Source organism: Cimex lectularius, unplaced genomic scaffold (assembly GCF_000648675.2).
Source record: "Cimex lectularius strain Harlan isolate CLEC.00 unplaced genomic scaffold, Clec_2.1 scaffold86, whole genome shotgun sequence".
Classification (NCBI taxonomy): domain Eukaryota; kingdom Metazoa; phylum Arthropoda; class Insecta; order Hemiptera; family Cimicidae; genus Cimex; species Cimex lectularius.
This window is the reverse complement of record NW_019392763.1, coordinates 1,472,779-1,489,351: the sequence shown is the minus strand read 5'-3', so window position 1 is coordinate 1,489,351 and position 16,573 is coordinate 1,472,779. Positions and strand designations below refer to the sequence as shown.

Sequence of the window (16,573 nt, the reverse complement as noted above, 5' to 3'; positions counted from 1 at the left end):
GCATGTCAGATTCAAATGCAGGGCAGGTGGATTTGAACCCGGTACCTTTACCTTACAGTGATGAGCACCATGTCAATGCCTTAACTGTTGCGGCCACCGAAGCCGCCTGGCCAAATAATTTAAAACAAATCTTGAAGTTACGCCTAGCAGACCAACCAAGTTCTATACTATATTCTATGATTAAAAAGTGCAATAAACAATCAACAACAATAACAACCAAGTGTGACAACATGTTATGGTAAATCAGTATGCATAAAAAAAGAGGTACATGCAACATGCTTTCGGATAATCAAGGTGCAATAAATGCACTAATTTTGTATGCTTTTACCTCCAAACTGATCTCGAAATTCCTGAATTACACCATGGGAATGGAACTACCCAGGCACACCAGTTATAGTCACAGTAGAACCCCTGTTAACTGGCCATGTTTTAACCATCCTTCAGATTTACCAGCCTAGTTAGGAAAAAAGGTGGCATTGATGGACATTGAACAGCAACATGATTCAACTGTTACAGATGTACTGCGGCGTAGGGGTTGGCGATCCCATCACCCAAGGCATAATAGCCGAACATACACATACCCTCCTCTCAATCCCAATCACTTCCCACTTCCCCAGATCCCACTCACTCCTCTTGGTTGCAAGAGGATATCCAGACTAACTGTAGCCTTGAGTTCCTGGCAAGCATTCTAAATCAGTAGACGGTTTGGCAAATTTCTGCAGAGACATTGGCCACAATTAGACGTTGGGTGTTAAATCAGTTACACTTCGCGGACAGCAGCATGAGTCCTATATGCGAGAATTACTGAACTACTACTGCTTGCAACTGAGGTCGGACTCGTAGCGGTACATGGTGAAGCTTCTTGAGAGAAGCCCAGGGGGTACATCGTGCCCTCTGGATGGTGGTTAGCATTCCACTTAAATAAAAACCAGTGCCGGCTTGTCTGTCAGAAGTGCCTACACTAGGGGTTTCGATAGAGCTGCCTTCTCTATTGATCGGGGGTAGCTCCGGCTGTGACACTGGTCGGGCGGTCTGCCGACCCAGCCCTGCAGAAGAGCCAAGTGGGGAAGACCCTTTTTCAAGGCTCTACATGAAAATCTACGGATTGCACATCACACCGCAGATGGAAACGTGTCGCCCCCCTTCTTGAGAAACAATCCTGTGCTTGCATGGGGGACCGATATGGCCCTAGGGTTAGGTGCGGTCTTAAAAGATCCTCATGTCCTTTTCAGGATATCGAGCAAGAGTGGGAATGAATGTTACAGATGTACTAAAAATGAAAAAACTTTTGAGAGATTTTGCATTTAAAAATTCAAAAATAAAAGAAAATAACCATTTTAAAACTTTGTTTCCATTGTTAACTTGTATATACATACTTCATCTTTTCTATGTTTTCAAATGCATAATAAAATACGTGCACACATATTTTTTTATATGTACATCATGAACGATTGTTATTCTACATTTTTGTTAATATTTCCCTTTGGAATACCTAAACTTCAGATTAACAGGCCAAAACAGGAATCGGCCAGGGTCGCCAGTTAACAGGGGCTCAACTTACTTATTCCATGGCGATCCAGCCCTTTTAGTACCTTCATCTTCAACATTTTCTGCTATTCCTCTTAATCTGTAGCCTTTCTCCTCCACTGCTGTACATTTAGCTTCTGTAGGTCGTTCTACAAGTCTTTCAACCAATCTTGGTCAGCCTCTAGATCTCTGGCCACCAGGATGCCCTTTGCTATACAAGGAGCTCTGCCTTCTTCCATTTCATAGAAAGAACAACCAACAAAGTCTGCCCTTTTTTATAATTGTTCATCTTCATTATTCTTCATCTTCATCTTCAGTTCTGCGTTCCTATAGAACCTGTAAATTATGTTTTCCATCGCCGGCCCAAAAATTATGAATAGCACCTTTCTCTTGCAGCAGTTAACTCTTTCTTCTGCATCATGCAGTGCCCATGTTTCTACTGGCCTCAGAATTGTCCCATAAATCATGACTTTGGCTGTTCAGAAATTTATTTCAGTATGCCTACCTTTATACTCGTAAGCATGTGCTAAAGTTAGAGTTGGGCAATGGTTTGAGAAATCTCAACCACTGGACAAAAGCATTAGGCGTGAGACAAGCTAAGAGATTGTTAAATATTTTAAAAAGAAAGGCAGAGTAATTCTTTCAGCAGGCAAAATTCGAGGAAAATATTAAGCCTCTCTACCGTACACTGTCCTTTTTAACTACCCCCAAAAGAAGGTGGGCAAATCCTAGGCGGAAACATGCTGACTCTGCCAAGAGAAACTACAGAAATCTGCATTCTTACAAATATGAAGCACTAGACTTGGATGGAGTAACTACTTTGGTTCTTACACCAAAAAAAGTGGGCCAAGAAGTAGCAAGGAAAGTGTTTAATTTTGTGGAAAAAGTGCACTTCCCAGGACTTAATCCTAATGTTACAATAGATATATATAGGCCGGTGGAGAAAAAAGCAAGACAAATTAACCTTAAATTAATGTTTAACAATTTTTAGTTATATGTTTACCTAAATAATTAAAAATTGGATGTTAAGATGAACAATATAATATTAATTGTATATTTAAAAGAGAAGAGATTATCGGTTGATAGAACTTTGTTTTTAGCAATAACTTGTAGAAAATACAGAGAATTTAGAAGATAGAAGTACAAATAAAATATTAGATTGTTAAAAAGTGCAATAATACTAATTTGAATATATGTAAACATTAAAATAATAATTATTCATGAGAAATAAAAAAGAAAGTCTGTAATACAAGAAAAGTGTCAAAATATTTCAAGTGATGTGTTTTCTTACTAATTAAATACCATATTTTGTCAGTTGATTATGACAAGAAATAATTGCAATTTTTCTTTTTTCAAATTGCAGCAAGGGCAGACGGCTCTTTCAATCGCTCAGAAACTTGGCTACATCAGTGTCGTCGAGAGCCTGAAAGGAGTTACAGACACTCCCATTTCCCCCACTTCGGCTGATGAGAAATATAAAGTGGTGGCACCAGAGACGATGCAAGAAACTTTTATGTCAGACTCCGAAGATGAAGGTGGTAAGTTTTAATTACCCTTTAAACACGACACTAACACTTAAAATAATAGTTTTAAGAATGACTGCTTTTCACTTACTTGACTCTCTTCAAATCCCAATCTATTGGTATCTCTTTCTGTGTGGTTTTTTTTGGACATGCTTGGATGTGAATAACAAAAAATAATGTTAATATTGACGCATGTGCACAGTAAATTTATATTTGTGAACCCATAATTCTTTTATTCGACTGTTGGATCCCTCATGATTTTCGCAATATTTGTCCTGTTATTTGTTAAAAATTAAATAAATAAGTATTGATTTTTAAATATAAATTACAAAATTTAAAACACATTCAAGTAATACACAGTTCATTAAATCACTCAATTGCATGTAAATTGAAGTAGAGCTTGTAAATTGCAATCCACCGGGGACTTTTAATGGGCCATTTTACCAATAAAAGAATATTACGTTACTGCTCAAGGAAATACAGTGATTGCTTTTGCTCTGCTTCTGCCTTTTCAACATTTCATAAAACTAAACAAAAGCCTAAAATTCCATAAAAATTAAATACAAAGATAAAAAGCAGTAAACAAAGTATAGAATGTTACAGTAAAACTCTTATAAAAATAAATTAAACTTTTTAAATCATTGTTAATTTTTATTAAAAACTTTCAAAATGAGGTAGAACTTATATTTGATTATTTTTATAAAATATTGGATCATAAAATAAGTCCGTAGCATTTTTTAATGATAGTTTCAATGAAAATTTAATTACTTATTAACTAATTAATCAACAATGTATGAAACATTTTGCATTACTATTTTGTAATTCAGTCCTCCCAGAACTTTTCAGGTTTTTGAGAAATGAACTCATCAGTGAGTTTCCTCCAGTCCTCAGGATTAAAGTTGTTCACATTAATAGAATTTTGGAATAAGTGAAAATATGAAAATTCTAGTAGAAAACCATCCCAAATGCTGGTCATTTTTGGCCAATTGTTGACGTTAATCGCTCCAGTTGTGTAGCTCCTAATAAACCACCTTAAATGTTGAAATTTTGCAAAAATTGGTCAAGCGGACCACGAAATTAGTGAATTTTTTGAAAAAAGGTTGAAAAATGTTTGTAAAAACATAAGATTTCGAATAAAAACTGAAAAAAAGTGAACGCAAGGTGAGATAGCATATATCAGCCCAAAAAATTTTTGTGGGGTGGCATTATCCTGTTGGAAAGTTCCTTGTGGTTAGCTAATTTTGGTCAATTGCTCCAATTGCGTCCAGTATACCGTAAGAATTAATGGTTTTGTCTGTCGGATTAAGCTAATAATAAAGCACCTTCTTCAAATCACACTAAATACACATTTTGTTTTTGGGAATTTTGCATTTGGATTGCAATGGATCCGGCATTTAGAGTTATTAATGGTCAGTCACTGCATTTCCCAAAGATTTTCCTCTCAGAACATTTTTGTAACAGGCCAAAAATAAGACTTTACATCCCCAGTCGACAATATTTTTGACAATGGGACATTTTATCAATTCTTCTCAGTATATTGCTTTGAAAGCATATCTGGCTGCTCTCAGATAAATTTTTCTCTTTCTTTGTTGTCTCATATCATTGAGAGTTAGTTATTTGTGAAAAGAAAGTTTGAATTTGTTCATCATCGTCAGTTCAAGGACCAACAGAGCAATTTGTCTTCCAAATCCAATTTCTGCTTCTGAACCAAGCAAACCACTTTAGGATGGTGCTATTTCTTAAATCATCATGAACATTGTATTGTAGTAATAAAAAAAAAATTACATATCAAAAATGCACTATTTTTAATCAATTTTAAATTAGCGAAATAACTAATGACTTCAAAAACACAAGAAGGATAAAATCAGATTATTGAAAAATGCTACAAACCTATTTTAATACACAATATGTATTTTTTATTTTATTAATATTTTAGGGTGTGATTTTCTGTTAAATTTTAAAATGATATTTGGCCAGTGGCTATGTTCCAAGTTTTTTCAATGATTCACTCATTTGTGATCAAACTGTCAAATATTGTCATGTAGTTTAATGATAAATAATTAATAACCCATAAATAGAATAATTAACCTTGCAAAAAAATTCAAATAAATTTGATTTCTATGGACAACCGTTTACAAAAGCTTTCAAGACGTTTTCTATCAAAGTGCCTCATGTTGTCTAAACTTTTTACGAATGGTGAATATTGATGTTTTCTGAATTACTATTTTTTGTTATAAACCTAGACAATTTACAAAAATATAGATCAAATTTAATACTTTAGCATAACAAATATTTGAGAGTGCAAATGGCAGATAATTGGACAGAAAAGCTCTCTGTATATAATTTGATAAAAGGTCCTTTAATCGAAGATTTTCATTATTTTGAATACATAATATTATTAATTTTAAATATTTATAACTGTAAAATTATACAAATATTTTACCACAACAAGGAAAGAAACGAACGATCAATAATTTTCATTAAAGGGTGGTAGTTAATAAATGTCATAAAAAATGAAACGGTTAGAATCAGAATATAAAATATAAATTTTGTCCATTGTTATGCACCTGTAATGGCTGTGCACTGTGCTTGTGTGTGTGTCAGGTGATGTGCTCGGTCTAGAGTATGGCTTTACACCCGCCCATCCACACGTCTATCTACCCTACTTTCAGGGCGACTCCATATTCACTCGTAAGTCAATTATTGCACAGAAAATTAAATTCAAACAAATGAAAATGATATCAACCATTGCATAAATATTCAAGACAAAATATATTGAAACGTTTTACAATTATTGAGTTCAATTGATTAAATTTTTTTAATCTTAATTGTTCTATTCCATAAGTTTCCAGTAAGCCTTCTTGCCTTTTATGTATAAAAATTTTCTAAGCATGTTCCTTTATTTTCAATAGACTTACATCCTTAATAGTTTCTTTTATTTCTACTGTGATAGTTATTTAAAAATAACCTGAGCTAACTAATTTATTATCTTTAAATGTCTTCCTAATTCAATCAAGTGTTTGTGATGTATGTTAGTTCTAATTAGACAATTTCTGTGATGGTTTTAGTACTGCAAAACTTAGTTAAAGTACTTTTATTAAAATATAATTTTAGCATAGAAAAAGCTTGGCAATGCTGTCTTATAAAGTGTTTTATTAGATAATAAATAAACTTAAATAACAGATGCATGAGAGTTTAGATTATGGATAGCATGAAAATCAACTAAAACCATTAAAAATATATATATATAAACAAATTAGATATAAGATAAAATATGACTAAAAGTGAATAGCAGCTTTGTATAAATAGTAAGAAGAAAATTTCAATAGTTAAAATGATTGTTAATTTTTAAAGAAACAATTTCAATTTATAATGCTAATTCGACTTTTTTTTCAATATTTTACAGGTGAAGAAACCATGTTGAGTGAGCAGCCTTACCACTATCTTACTGTCGACGAAATGAAGGGTCTAGGTGATGATTCACTACCGATTGATGTGACCAGGGATGAAAGAGACAACCGGGACATGGGTAAGTTTTATACTCGCAAGTTAATTTTAATAATGTTCGTGTGTAATTTAAAAAAAAATCAAATTGCAGGACCACCAACAGCAATAGATGACACAATCAGCCCACAACACATCAAAGAAAGCTATTCACAGTTTACAACTGCTGATAATGTTGACATTACCAAACATCCTCTTCATGTGGGGTGTGTATACAAATTCAATATCAATTCTTTTTTTTTAAGAGAAAATTTAAATATAATAAAAAGAAAATTTATTTAATTTAAAAAAAATTGTTATCATGCTGCGTTTGGAATAAATAGAAAGTTGCAATGGAGGAAGTAAGTAATGAGAATAGTTTAAGAAAAGTCTTTCCAAAACTTATTTTTAAAATTCAATGTAAAACATTTTTAATTTATTTTTCAGCTTTTTGGTGAGCTTTTTAGTAGACGCAAGAGGTGGTGCTATGAGAGGCTGCCGACATTCAGGCGTCAGGGTCATTGTGCCGCCTCGGCGTGCTTCTATGCCGCTCCGCGTGACATGTAGATATCTCAAAAGGGACAAACTACCTCACCCACCTCCACTCATGGAAGGTGAAGCTCTTGCAAGTAGGATTTTAGAACTGGGCCCGGTCGGCGCAAAGTTCCTTGGGTAAGTTTTGAAAACTTTGAACAACCTGGATATATCTATATATGATTTGACCATTTCAGCCCTGTCATGATAGAAGTGCCTCACTTTGGCTCACTTCGTGGTAAAGAGAGAGAAATTGTCATCCTACGATCAGACAATGGTGAAACATGGAGGGAACACACGTTTGAAGCCACTGAAGAAGCTATCCACGATGTCCTCAGCCATAGTTTCGAAAAAGATGGTATGTTTCATATTACGTTTTGTAGTTTTATGAACCAAATGATAAAAGAAAGTTGTAACAAATCCAGATTTAAGCTATTTCTGAATAATTATCGACTAACGGTCACTAATCACCACATTATTTCAATATTTTGAGTGATGTATCCTCTCTTTACCATCGGGACTTTGAAAATAGTTTTAATGATTTAAAGGGTTAACAACTGCAATGTAAAATGGAATCCAATAAAACTGAACTAAGCCGTAATTTTTAATATTGTAAATATATTTTTATATTTATTGAACACTGAAAATTGGCCAGCCACTGCAGTAATTAGGGAGTTTGACTCCTTGCAGAACCCATGGCTTTTCAATTGATTAATATATGAAAAATGTTTGTAAAGTGGTCTAACCTCTTCATTCGCAACACCCAATGGGAAGTTGGATTAAGCCATCCTTATGACAGAAATTACTTTAATTGTTAAAAGCACTGATGAAGAAGATATATTCTTCAAAAGGTTAAAGTTTGTATTAATTATTCTTTTTACGAAGGTCCTGGTTGTGATGAAAAAGTTAGTGTCATGAACAGGATTCGAACACACGACCTTCGGCTTGTACACCGCTGCTCTAACCACTTGAGCTATCGAGACTTTGATCCTCTCTGACACTAACTCCTCATCACAACCTACAACCTTTCAAATTTTTTTTTGCCTGTTTTTGCCATTTTTTCAAGGCAAAGGTTGTGGGTTTGAATCCCGCTCATGACAATAACTTTTTCATCTCAATCAAGACCTTAGATAAAAATAATAATTAATGGAAATGATTAATATGGTCAATTATGACTGCTAAACACTATGGGTTAAAGTTACTTTCAAATTTCCCTTACTGGAGTAATTATTTTATAAATTTTGCTTCTATTAACTTCGTCATTCTTTTAAAATAATCTATAAATTCTTATTTAATGTATGTAATATAAAATAAGTAAATTTTTTATATCTCTTCAAACTATCTTTTCGAGAAGTTTTAATAATAAACACTGAAAACTTCATTGCACTTTTTAATGAGCATAAATCAATAAATTAACAATAATTCAATTAATTATATAGTTAAGATAAGGCATTTTTTCTGTCAACAGAAATCAATCAGGTCGACGATAGCGGAAGGACGACAAGGATTTTGACAACCGAATTCCCTCACTACATCGCTGTCGTGTCAAGGGTCAGACAAGAAGTGCATGCAATCGGACCGGAAGGCGGAATGGTCTCGTCGACAGTCGTACCTCAGGTCCAAGCGGTGTTCCCACACGGAGCTCTAACAAAGAAGATCAAAGTAGGCCTTCAGGTAAACGTAAACCTGTTCAAACCAAGGAAGAATGCACATGCAGCATCGTTGAAAAAAATCACAGTCAACCATATACCGAAAAAGAAGCGATTCTCGCTTATATGGTGATTCGGTTGCATCAAGATTTTACCTTAGGCAATCTCTTTCATTTTATTATTGTGATCGTTCCTAGTCAGTTCAATCATTTATTTATATATATCATATATGCTAATTACTCTACCTTTTATGTCCATTAAGTGCTTGGAATAATTCATGTACATTTACTTCAGTATACCTTTTATTTATCATGAAAGGACCTTTATTTTTTTTATATATATTTTTTTTTAAAGAAGTGACAGTAGATTTTGCACTTTTATTATTTCATTTCACTTGTTTGGATGCTTTGACAGTGAAAGAACCGATCAAAATGCATGGTAGTGCATGAATGTAAAGTGATCACACCTTCCCATTGAAAATTTCCGTTACTGTAATTTTTCTTTTTACAATTGTTTTCATGCACACAATTTTCAAAATGTATTCAATAATTTATACATTGTCTAGCATGGAACCAATTTATTTTATTTTATATATATTGTTTTTTTTTCCAGTTAACTTACTCACAAAAGATGACACTTACTAATCTGTAATGTGTTTTATGTAGTTAACCATTAATAATGTGAAGTTTACAATAAAAAAAATAAGCTATTAACATTTATTGAATTTGTCCTGGTGTTTATTGTTTTTTGAAGTATTAATAATTTCATTCGTTCATTTCACTTGTTTTTTGTAATAATATATTCTGTAAAGTTAATATTGTGTCTAATTTAAGCATTTAGCAGCTGAAAATAATTTGAATAAGTGTTTTAGAAAAAGAGATTTGTATTTGTAATAAATGTCAAAAATGTAGAAGTTATTAAAACTTAGTTATAAAACACTGAACTGTTAATGTTTTTAAGAAAAAACATTGACAGTTTAAAATAATGTGAAGTTAAATAACAAAAACAACATTGAAATAAACATTTATTATTTCTTTTTGGATATACTATTGTACCTAAAATATTACAAAGCAAATAGTATTTGTTTTAATTAAAAACAAATGTGTAAATCAAATTAATCAATGCCAAATTACAACAAATTAGTATAACCCTGGAAGAAATTAGTAACTAGAATTTTTTTGTATTGATCTGTAGTGTTTTTATTTTAAAATAATAATCATAAGGTAAGAAAAAATTAACTAACTGGTTGTTTAATTAATTTAACTTTGAAAACTAAAGAAAAAAACAATTTTTTGTAATTGTTTTAATTTAAAAGTACAATGTAATTATTTTTCATTTAAATAAAATTAAAACTTTTGACCTCAAAACTGCCTTAGATTAGAAGACTAAAAATATAATAAAGTTTATAAAAAAATGTATTAAAACAATACTGTAAGGTTCACTTGCCACTAGTTATATGTTGCACTTTATAGACATAAAAGAAAATTTGTAAATTTACAAAATGTGCCCAATAAATTTAGTTTAATACCAAAACTGGTACAAAGTTTATATACTGCATTAAAAGTTGTTTTTATTTCTGTGTATTTTAATTTTTTGCCTATGATTTCTCTAAGCCATAAAATTAAATTACACAGATATGACAGAAGCTATCGCATCATAATGCCATCAGTTTAAACGTTATAAAAGGAGAGACAATATTTCCAGATCTGGCAGTGATGACTGTAGCCGATAAAGCACAGTTCGAAAATAATTTAGGTTCAAATGCAGTACAGTGGACAATGTAGTACAGTTTTGACCATCATGTTATTTTTAGAAAGGATAAAAATTGCATAAAAAATAATAATTTCTAACAAACTAACATTTATTGGGCATCGAATTGTTGCTCAATGGTTGAGTTTTGCTTTTGATGTTAGATGCAATGTCCTGTACGCTTTTTACTCCTACATTGCTTGTTTCTGACATGCGCCCCATTATTTTCGAGCTATGCTTTTGTGCTGTTTTTCTATATACCCACTAAACATTGCATCTCTACCTTTCCACTTCCCAATTTTTCTCTCCTTCTTTGACCGGCTTATACCGAAAATTGGATAATGGCACTTACAAAACAGTAATTTTTTTTTAACACTTATTAACATTTCTTTAATAACAAACGTGGAATACGTTGATACACAGATTTGCACTTTGGACATCAAAATTATTTTAAAATTCCATTTTTTTTAATCTTGCATGGAAGGTTTTCTACATCTTTTTGAGAGACAAAAGGTAATCTACCTTATGAGGTATTACACCTTTATTACAAAAAGAAGAGTATTTATTTAGCAGTAACCTTTAAAAACGAAAGAAAATAAATTTTAATACTGCTTATTATCGTCAGTGAGTATAATTAGCTATATTGACTTCATTTTTATCACATTGGTTCCACTGAAACAATGTGTGAAAAAAAATGCAAGCATGAAAATGCAATTTTATCAAAGCCTTTGGATGATTATAATTCATGCTTAACATTGACTAAACTCAATTGAAAAAATTAATCAATTTTTCGATTTAAACAAACAAATTTCTTTACTGTGATCAAACACTATTCACTATCATGAAAACAAAACTCAAGGAATGGCAAATATAAAGAATGTGTGTACATATTTATAAAATAACAAATGCAAAGATACATAGTATGTACAGGTACATGTAGGAATAAATTTTATAATGAATTTGAGAGAAGAAAAAATATAATGAGTGTGTCTGGTTGCTTCAAAGTTCCAGCCATAAGAAACTCATAATTTTCATAACCAATAAAAAAAATTTCATTGTTTAAATAAAATAGTTTAGTTAATATTAATTATTTTATGGCTAATTTAAATCTAGTACAGTAATAAAATATGTTTGTTACGGGCCAACAAAACATCTAGTGGTCTTCATCAACTTTCTGTGTCTATTCTATAATCTCTCTCATTGACTCATATTTATTCTCCTGTTTTCTTAACTTGCTAACTTCTCATAGTTACCTAAGGTTGTAAAATTACTAAAAAGAACAAAAAGACTTATCCATACAAACATATAAATATATGCACATGGAAGCTATTATAAAGTTTATTATCTGAAAATAGTTTTGACCTTTACACTTTCTTTACGATATTATTGGAAAGGTCTAACATTTTTATTACATTATCATATGAAAAAACTGCAGTTAAAACTAGTACATACATTATAAATAGGTACAAAGGTAAGTTAGTTACAAAGTAACTCATTTTGTGTTAAGATATTGCACATTTCTGAAATTAATGACTTTTAAGATATTAAAAAAATAAAATATACATATTTTATGTTTTATTTTAATGATAGAAAGAGTAAAATCTGAAAGGAAAAGTGTATTTCTTTTTTAAAAAATATAGTTATGTTATGGGTATTATATATATTTTAGTGACCATTAATTAATGATTATTTGGAGATCGTGAGATTTGGTCTGATGTGATGTAGGTTTAGAAAAACATTTTCTAAACCTATGTCACACCAGACTGAATCTCATGATCTCCAAATAATTATATATATTTTTTAATTTTTATTGTAATACTTAATATAATAAAGTCAAGTTAAATAAAATAGGCTTATTAAGAAATTATAATGCTAGTAAAAATGTGCTGCTTGAGCAAAAACAATTTTCTACGTGCCCCCCCCCCCCAATGCGTTGTTAATAAATTTTTTAAGTAGCCGTTATAAAATTAAAATTAAGATTTCAGCTCTTTTAAATTAATTAAATTATTTTTAAATTATTAATAACTATAATAAGTAATTGAATAATAAATGCTAATTTGTTTAATTTTTATGTATTAATACTAATAGCTGTACCCAATATTAACGAGAATTTTTTTTAAATGGACTCCTTCAAATTTACAAATATTTTGTAATTAATTCCTATCCAACTACCTGTTGGGTATTGTGTCAAACCACTTTTTCATATTATTTTCAATTAAATTTCTTGGGATTTCTTTCTATATTCTGCTTCAAAATTTGAAATTAATGAGTACTATATTAAGATATTTTTTTTACAAAACTTTAAAAAAAAAGCAGACAATTATTGAAGAAAATATACAAATATTTATTTAGAAATCGTGGGATGCGGTCTGGTGTGATGTAGGTTTCAGAAAAACAACGTTGGCACGATAAATAAAATGTTTTTTCTGAAACCTACATCACACCAGACCGCAACTCACGATTTCTTAATAAATATCGATTAATGGTCACTAATCACCACACAAAAATATACAAATTTGATCAGATGTACTCACTAATGACGATGAGATGAAGCTAAATTTAATATTTTTATTAGTATAATTAAACTAAAAACAAAACTTGCTATGTTAATACACTTCTTACAAATATTTTCTATTTAATTTTTTCTTCTCAAACTATTTTTCTTATTCATTATACGTCACACATCTTACATCATAAAAAGTTTAAATATATTTGTCCTCTTGAAAAAAAGCTGTTTTCTACATAATAATTAATTCGAGCATCTCAAAAATAAACTCAGAATTTGTTTAAATTTAGATTATCAAATTGACTGAAAGCTATTGGCTAGGCTAGGTTTTGTTGATCAAAAAAATTCCAAATTATTTGCGCAACTGAAACAAGATAAACCTAACAGAAATGCTCAAAAAGAAATTAATTGGATTTAGGCTTCATATAACAGAATATAATAAATATATTTTGTGTACTTAATGTTAAAATTTTGAATTTTACTCATATCGTGAAAAATTTGACATATGTCTTCTTCATAGACTCTTCCATTATAGTAAAGTAATTTCTGTCATGTTAAGGAATAACGTTTAACTATCCATTGGGAGTTTTTAATTATGAGATTTTAATTTTATTTAATTTTAATTTTATTATGAGACTCCTAAATACTTGACCACCATAGTCCTAATTCTTCCATTTTGGTTATTCAAGTTTATTCAAACTATAACTTACTAGTTGTTTATAATTAATAATTTTTAAGTCATAAAAACATCTCAAATTTCTTCAAATAAATTATTTCAAAATATCTGATTCAGAAATGCATATTTTTCAAATGAATCATTTACCTCTTTTGAAAAAAAAAAAAAAAAAAAAAAAAAAAAAAAAAAAAGGATACCATAATTCCTATAAAACTATGCCTCAAAAGTTTTTTTCAAAAATGATAAAAAAGGATTATATAGGGTATAAATAATTTTTATAGTTGCTTGGAAGTTTATAATATTTGCCTTTTTTAAACTTTTTTTATACTGAATAATTTTTTTTATACCACTGGCTCAAAATATAATAATTGATACAAAAAGTACATCTTATTTAAAAAATAATAATAATAAGGTAATTGTTAGCTAATATGTCTTACTTTATAATCATTGGCTCCATATATAGAGCTAGTAGGCATGATCCATTATTATATAATATTCTTCTCTTTTTCTTTTTCTATCAAAAAATCATTTTCTTCAGAATTCTTAAAAAATAAACAAATTTTGTTAAACCTCCATTTAATACTATTTATATATAAATTCATTTCATATTTATTCTTCAGTTATTAATAATGGGAAAAAAACTAAATAGATTTTTTTTAATGTCCAGGCGCAGCCTATACCAACTGAATTGACAGCTAAGCTTCTTGGGAATCGAGTTGCCGTTTCACCGATTGTGACAGTCGAACCTCGAAGACGAAAATTCCACAAGCCGATTTCGCTCACGATACCTGTCCCGCAAGCCGCCAACAAAGGGATGATAAACCAGTACAGCGGAGATGCACCGACTTTAAGACTTCTTTGTAGTATCACAGGTATGATTTGTTTTTGACTTTTTTAAAGTTGGAATATGTTTATATTTGTTTTTGAAAATTTGCCTCTTTTTTTCTTTTTTTTAAAATCTTTATTATACTTATTTTTGAAAAGGCCAAAAGTAAAGATAAACCACATCAGCCTTCACAGCAGTTCAAGAATAAAAATTAAGATAAATTTGTACAGTTTGCTTTGCTCTGTGTGTTCAGTGTCTACTTTTCTTCTTTTTTTAATTTATTTTTTATTTTTATTTTTGTGCTGTATGGCACTAAAACATTATCCCTGTCTACTAAAAAGTTTCTCATAAACAAACTATTAAAATAATGTAATAGTGATTTGGTCTGCCTAGTCTATGGCACATATTTTTTATTTTAAAAGTGTGTTTGAAATTCACATGTGCACATTGTGATGTAGTTTTTCTTCTTTTTTTTAACATCTTTCAAGGCAAAAACTTTATTTCTTTTCATTAACTTACTTAAAACCTTTTAAAAACTTAATAAAAAACCTTTTTTTTAACTCATTGAGTTTAAATTAAATTTGTATTTAATTGTTATATTCTCGACAGCTTCATAAAACTAGGAGAAGTTTTAAATTTGGATAATAGAGTATTATTATGAGTGACCATGATAAAAATGTGCATAGAAACAGAACTGCAACCTAGATTATTGTATAAGTTTAGACATTTATATAATTTTTTTACAATAGGTTTCATGTGTAGTTATTTATGTTTTTTTTAAATTAGTAATTTTTGATTAAAATGAACCAAGATTAGAACTGGTGCATTTTGTATTATGTTAGATAGATCCAGTAAATTTCCAGTGTAGAAAATATTTTTTAATAATGAGATAGTGCATTGAATTATCATGAATAATGCTAGAATTTAATTACAGAATAAAATTTAAAATGTACCATGGTTTTAAAGAGAGGTTTTATTGGTAAATGTTTGCTATTCTGAAGTTGTGTATCATAGATTTGTCGTATATATAGATTAGTGAGGGCGTTCTTTGATTCCACTTTAATTATTTATAATAATCCTTTAGCTCTCATCAGTGTAGAATGGACAAAGAAAGCCCTTTATTACGTTTTCAATTTTAGAGACACATTTATATTAGTCTTGAGACATTTTTTGTTTTGCTTTCTTGACATATATCATTTTATCATCAACTCAATATAAAAAGGGTTCAGTTGAACTCTGCGTTCACTCATGAAAACAATGAAATGCTGCACATAAGTTTGCCTATTGATGGGGGGTTGGAAAATCGACTTACAACTAGAGATATTTCCGTCTCAATGCTTGCAAATAAATTTATTAATAAAAAAAAGGAAGCATTCGATTTCATTAAGCACTTAAATTATTTCATTACAGTAATTAAGGCAAAAATATATATTAAATTTGTTTGAAACAATAAATTATTTATGATATAATAATATAGTATTTAATTTAAATATATATGTTTGCCGTCATAACTAAGTTTCCCAGCCCCTTTAAGCCAATAGAAAAAAAAATATTTACAATATCTGACCTGACCACTTTTGATTATTGCTGCACTGTTGCGCAGGCGTGTTTCGGAAAAGATCTCTCAGAGGTAAATACTCTAATGGGAAACCCCTTCTATCTATTCATATTTTTTCTACATTTTCTATATATATTTATATATTCTTTTTAATTTGATTTCCTTATTTACAAAATTGATTATTTTTCTTAGCCCTGCTGTTATGACCAATGAGACTCTTAAACAGCATTGGACACTTTATTAACACTGCCTACATGTTTTATTTATCTTCTTATCTTTCACAATTTTTCTACTTTCTAAATTAAACTAGAAACTCAGCAATACATGTACGGATGTTCTTTATAGGAAAAAACTATATATATCAGTTGAGTTAAAACAATTCAACGATTTTGAATTATTATTATAATTATTATATATAAAAATATGCGTACATGTATATGAATGAAAAATGCTGTTTGAATATAAGCAATTGCATATGGAAAATAAATTATTTCGGTGCCAATCATTAGTTCACAATAACTCTTATCTATTAGTTTAAGCCA

The 16,573-nt window shown here is 30.1% G+C and overlaps 1 protein-coding gene across 25 annotated transcripts in view; it reads left to right on the top strand.

Annotated features, from left to right (window-relative positions):
- LOC106663970 (ankyrin-3-like) overlaps positions 1–16,573 on the top strand; it is a 137,592-nt gene that overhangs the window by 84,597 nt on the left and 36,422 nt on the right. For 19 of the 25 annotated variants that reach the window (XM_024227413.1, XM_014389234.2, XM_024227432.1 and 16 more), the window contains 9 exons: positions 2,891–3,065; positions 5,655–5,741; positions 6,457–6,579; positions 6,649–6,760; positions 6,878–6,895; positions 6,981–7,205; positions 7,265–7,425; positions 8,536–8,741; positions 14,315–14,519. In XM_024227413.1, the coding sequence (XP_024083181.1) occupies positions 2,891–3,065; positions 5,655–5,741; positions 6,457–6,579; positions 6,649–6,760; positions 6,878–6,895; positions 6,981–7,205; positions 7,265–7,425; positions 8,536–8,741; positions 14,315–14,519 (1,312 nt within the window). The remainder of the gene's footprint in view (positions 1–2,890; positions 3,066–5,654; positions 5,742–6,456; positions 6,580–6,648; positions 6,761–6,877; positions 6,896–6,980; positions 7,206–7,264; positions 7,426–8,535; positions 8,742–14,314; positions 14,520–16,573) is intronic. The other 6 variants (XM_024227414.1, XM_024227423.1, XM_024227410.1 and 3 more) reach the window with 5 other exon arrangements.